Source organism: Nicrophorus vespilloides, unplaced genomic scaffold (assembly GCF_001412225.1).
Source record: "Nicrophorus vespilloides isolate i.1.1-1 unplaced genomic scaffold, Nicve_v1.0, whole genome shotgun sequence".
NCBI classification, from domain to species: Eukaryota; Metazoa; Arthropoda; class Insecta; order Coleoptera; family Silphidae; genus Nicrophorus; species Nicrophorus vespilloides.
The window spans coordinates 1-3,200 of NW_017098914.1; the positions used below are offsets into that span (position 1 = coordinate 1).

General features: G+C 32.2%; 1 protein-coding gene across 1 annotated transcript in view; it reads left to right on the forward strand.

Moving 5' to 3' along the window:
- Window positions 1-1,570: 1,570 nt before the first annotated feature.
- The window catches only part of LOC108563589 (serine/threonine-protein phosphatase 4 regulatory subunit 4-like), a 3,695-nt gene continuing 2,065 nt past the window's right edge, over window positions 1,571-3,200 (forward strand). The window contains exons 1-6 of the mRNA XM_017922309.1: window positions 1,571-1,775; window positions 1,948-2,254; window positions 2,312-2,424; window positions 2,488-2,588; window positions 2,637-2,765; window positions 2,819-3,042. Coding sequence (XP_017777798.1) covers window positions 1,723-1,775; window positions 1,948-2,254; window positions 2,312-2,424; window positions 2,488-2,588; window positions 2,637-2,765; window positions 2,819-3,042 — 927 coding nt within the window. The 5' untranslated portion in view covers window positions 1,571-1,722. The remainder of the gene's footprint in view (window positions 1,776-1,947; window positions 2,255-2,311; window positions 2,425-2,487; window positions 2,589-2,636; window positions 2,766-2,818; window positions 3,043-3,200) is intronic.

Sequence of the window (3,200 nt, forward strand, 5' to 3'; positions counted from 1 at the left end):
TTCTAAGAAAATCACTATAATGTAAAGACAATAATTTTTCGAGCGTTACTTTTTTGTAATTTTTTTACAGTCAAATGGATGATACCACAGCTATGTTTGAATACACGATGCATTCCCCAATTATCAAACTTTCAAATGCATATTTTGGATCCATTCTATCTAATACAGTTTCTAAGAAAATCACTAAAATGTAAACACAATGATTTTTCGAACGTTATTTTTTTGTAATTTTGTTACAGTCAAACGGATGATACCACAACTATGTTTGAATACACGATGCATTCCCTAATTATCAAACTTTCAAATACATATTTTGGATCAATCTATCTATTAGAGTTTCTAAGAAAATCACCTAAATGTAAAGACAATGATTTTTCGAGCGTTATTTTTTTGTAATTTTATTAGTCTAACGGATGATACCACAACTATGTATGAATACACGTTGCATTCCCCAACTATCAAACTTTCAAATGAATATTTTGGATCAATCTATCTATTAGAGTTTCTAAGAAAATCACCTAAATGTAAAGACAATGATTTTTCGAGCGTTATTTTTTTGTAATTTTATTAGTCTAACGGATGATACCACAACTATATATGAATACTCGATGCATTCCCCAACTAACAAATTTTCAAATGCACCTTTTGGATCCATTCTATCAAATACAGTTTCTAAGAAAATCACTAAAATGTAAAGACAATTATTTTTCGAACGTTATTTTTTTTGTAATATTGTTACAGTCAAAGGGATGATACCACATGAATACATCCCTAACTATCAAACTTTCAAATGCATGATTAGGATCAATCTATCTATTAGAGTTTTTAAGAAAATTACTAAAATATAAAGACAATGATTTTTCGAGCGTTATTTTTTTTGTAATTTTATTACAGCCAAACGGATGATACCATAGCTATGTTGCATTCGTTTCATTTCTATCAATTAGTTTACTAAATTAAATATTTCATGTATTATATTACAGAACTTGAAATACATATTTCATTTCAGTATACATTGTTTATATTATTTCAATTTATCATTAATAATATTACAAATTCTAAATAAATAAAATCCTCAACATTTCATTTCTAATAAGTAATTGTTTACAATAAACTTAAGTTTTCATAAGTATCATTAGGATTAACTTTAAAAGAAATTCTTTGATTATAGATATTTAAAATGATTTGTATTTGATCAATCATTTTATAGTTCTGTCATAAAGCGTCATTACAAAATTTGTTGTTTAGTTTCTAAAGTATATAGTTTTTAGCCATGAACAAGCAACAGAACATCGATGAAGAGAAGAACTTGCATTTGGATAAACCTGGAAAGGGCAAGGTAAAATATGCTAAATTTAACATTAATGAAGAATTAACTGGAATCGATTATGTAGACCCAGGAACAGATGAAGAAGCATACATTGGATTCAAGTCTTGACTTTAAACCGATCGACAGAGCCATGCACATCCTAACGTGAGTAGAGAGTAGAAGAGAAAATTCGAATTGGGATTTAAGTAAAGGTAGTTTAAGTTGGCAATACGCGCGCACCTTTGGATAAATTGGTCTCTGCATTGTTTGTTTTGTTTTGTGTTGTGTAATTTATTATGTCAAAATACCGTTTATTTTGAAATGTGTCAGACATGAAGTCACCGATGCAGTAACATGAAACAATGGTTTAGAGACCGTTCTTTTTTCCAACTTTCCGAAGAGTCCAATAAACGATGGACGTGGAGGAGCCCCTCGATGCTTCTCGCATCGTGAACATCGACGAAACGTAAGAGACGCATTGAACTAAACGTCGTCGTCCCTCATATATATCTCTTAATACCTTAAGGCTTAAGCAAACAAAAACGAACGCATCGAAGAGCGACGTTAAAAATATCCCAATCTACTGTAAATATTTATTTGCCATCTTACAAATATCAAACAACTACGCCCCTTCATAGGTCCGGTGATGACATCCAGAAGATCTCTATTATCCAGTCGCTGCCTCAACTCTGCAGCATGGACCAGGCCTCCACATACAACAGGGTCATCCCCAAGATACAGCATGACCTGATCAACGGCTCCAGTGAGTTCCAGATCTCCACTAGTCGGGTCTTCAAGTCCCTCATCGAAACCAAATCAAACATCAGCTTGATTACCTCTGTGGTACAAGGAGTTGATGCCAAAGATCCCAATGTCTCATCTTCCTGGTGTGACACCTTAATTTCATTGGTACCTACACTCAACGAAGATGTATTAAAGACAACGGTGCATAAATTTAAAACAATCTAATCAACTTTATTTAATAACAGCAAATTATTTCAGGTGATACCATTGGCTAAAGAAAAATCTGCACCAAACCAACCAATATCATCCAAAGTGTTTGCAAGCAATTTAATTGGAAAATTGTGCATTTACCCAAATTTCAAATCATTCGAGTAAGAATCCTATTGAATCAGAATTAAATTAAATTACTTAAATCTATTTATTTTATTTTTCAGTATTAAAAAAGATTTGTTACCATTAACTTTAAGCTTATGCCAAGATTGCTCTCCGGACGTTCGAGCAGCAATATGCACCAATTTACCCTTAGTAGCTCAAGGTAATTATTGAATTGTGTTTAACTACTAATTGATATTTATATTCACAGGCGTTGGAAAGCTGTTTGTAAAGAGCAATTTGCTTCCAAGTATTATAGAATTGGCATCGGATGAGAATGGGTCTGTTAGAGGAGCTTCTGTTGTTACAATTTCAACCAATTTGCAGTATTTGGATAATGGTGTGTGGTATAACATAATGGTAGTTTGTATTTTGAAATGTGTTTGAATTTAGATACTAAGAAGCAAACTATGGTTCCACTGCTGAAGCAGTTGAGTGAGAAAGGGCTCAGAAAGAATGATCCTACTGCTATTATTTTGGCCAACGAGTACGGCGTTTTGTTGAAGTCTCTCCAGAAATCTATACCACCTGCGGAGATCGAGTATTTTCTGAAATGCTACAAAAGCTTTTCGCAGATGGGGAAAGTTAATAATGATGTGAAAGTAGACGCGTCGAAAGTAAGTTTCAACTATCCATAAAATTTAGATTAGAAAAGTAGATTTCTTATATATGTAATTAAGTCTATTCAGTGACGAATTTAATGTTTTTAGAAGGTATTTTTTAAAACGTAAAGAGACATATTTTATAATTTAATATGATAGTTATGAATATTTGC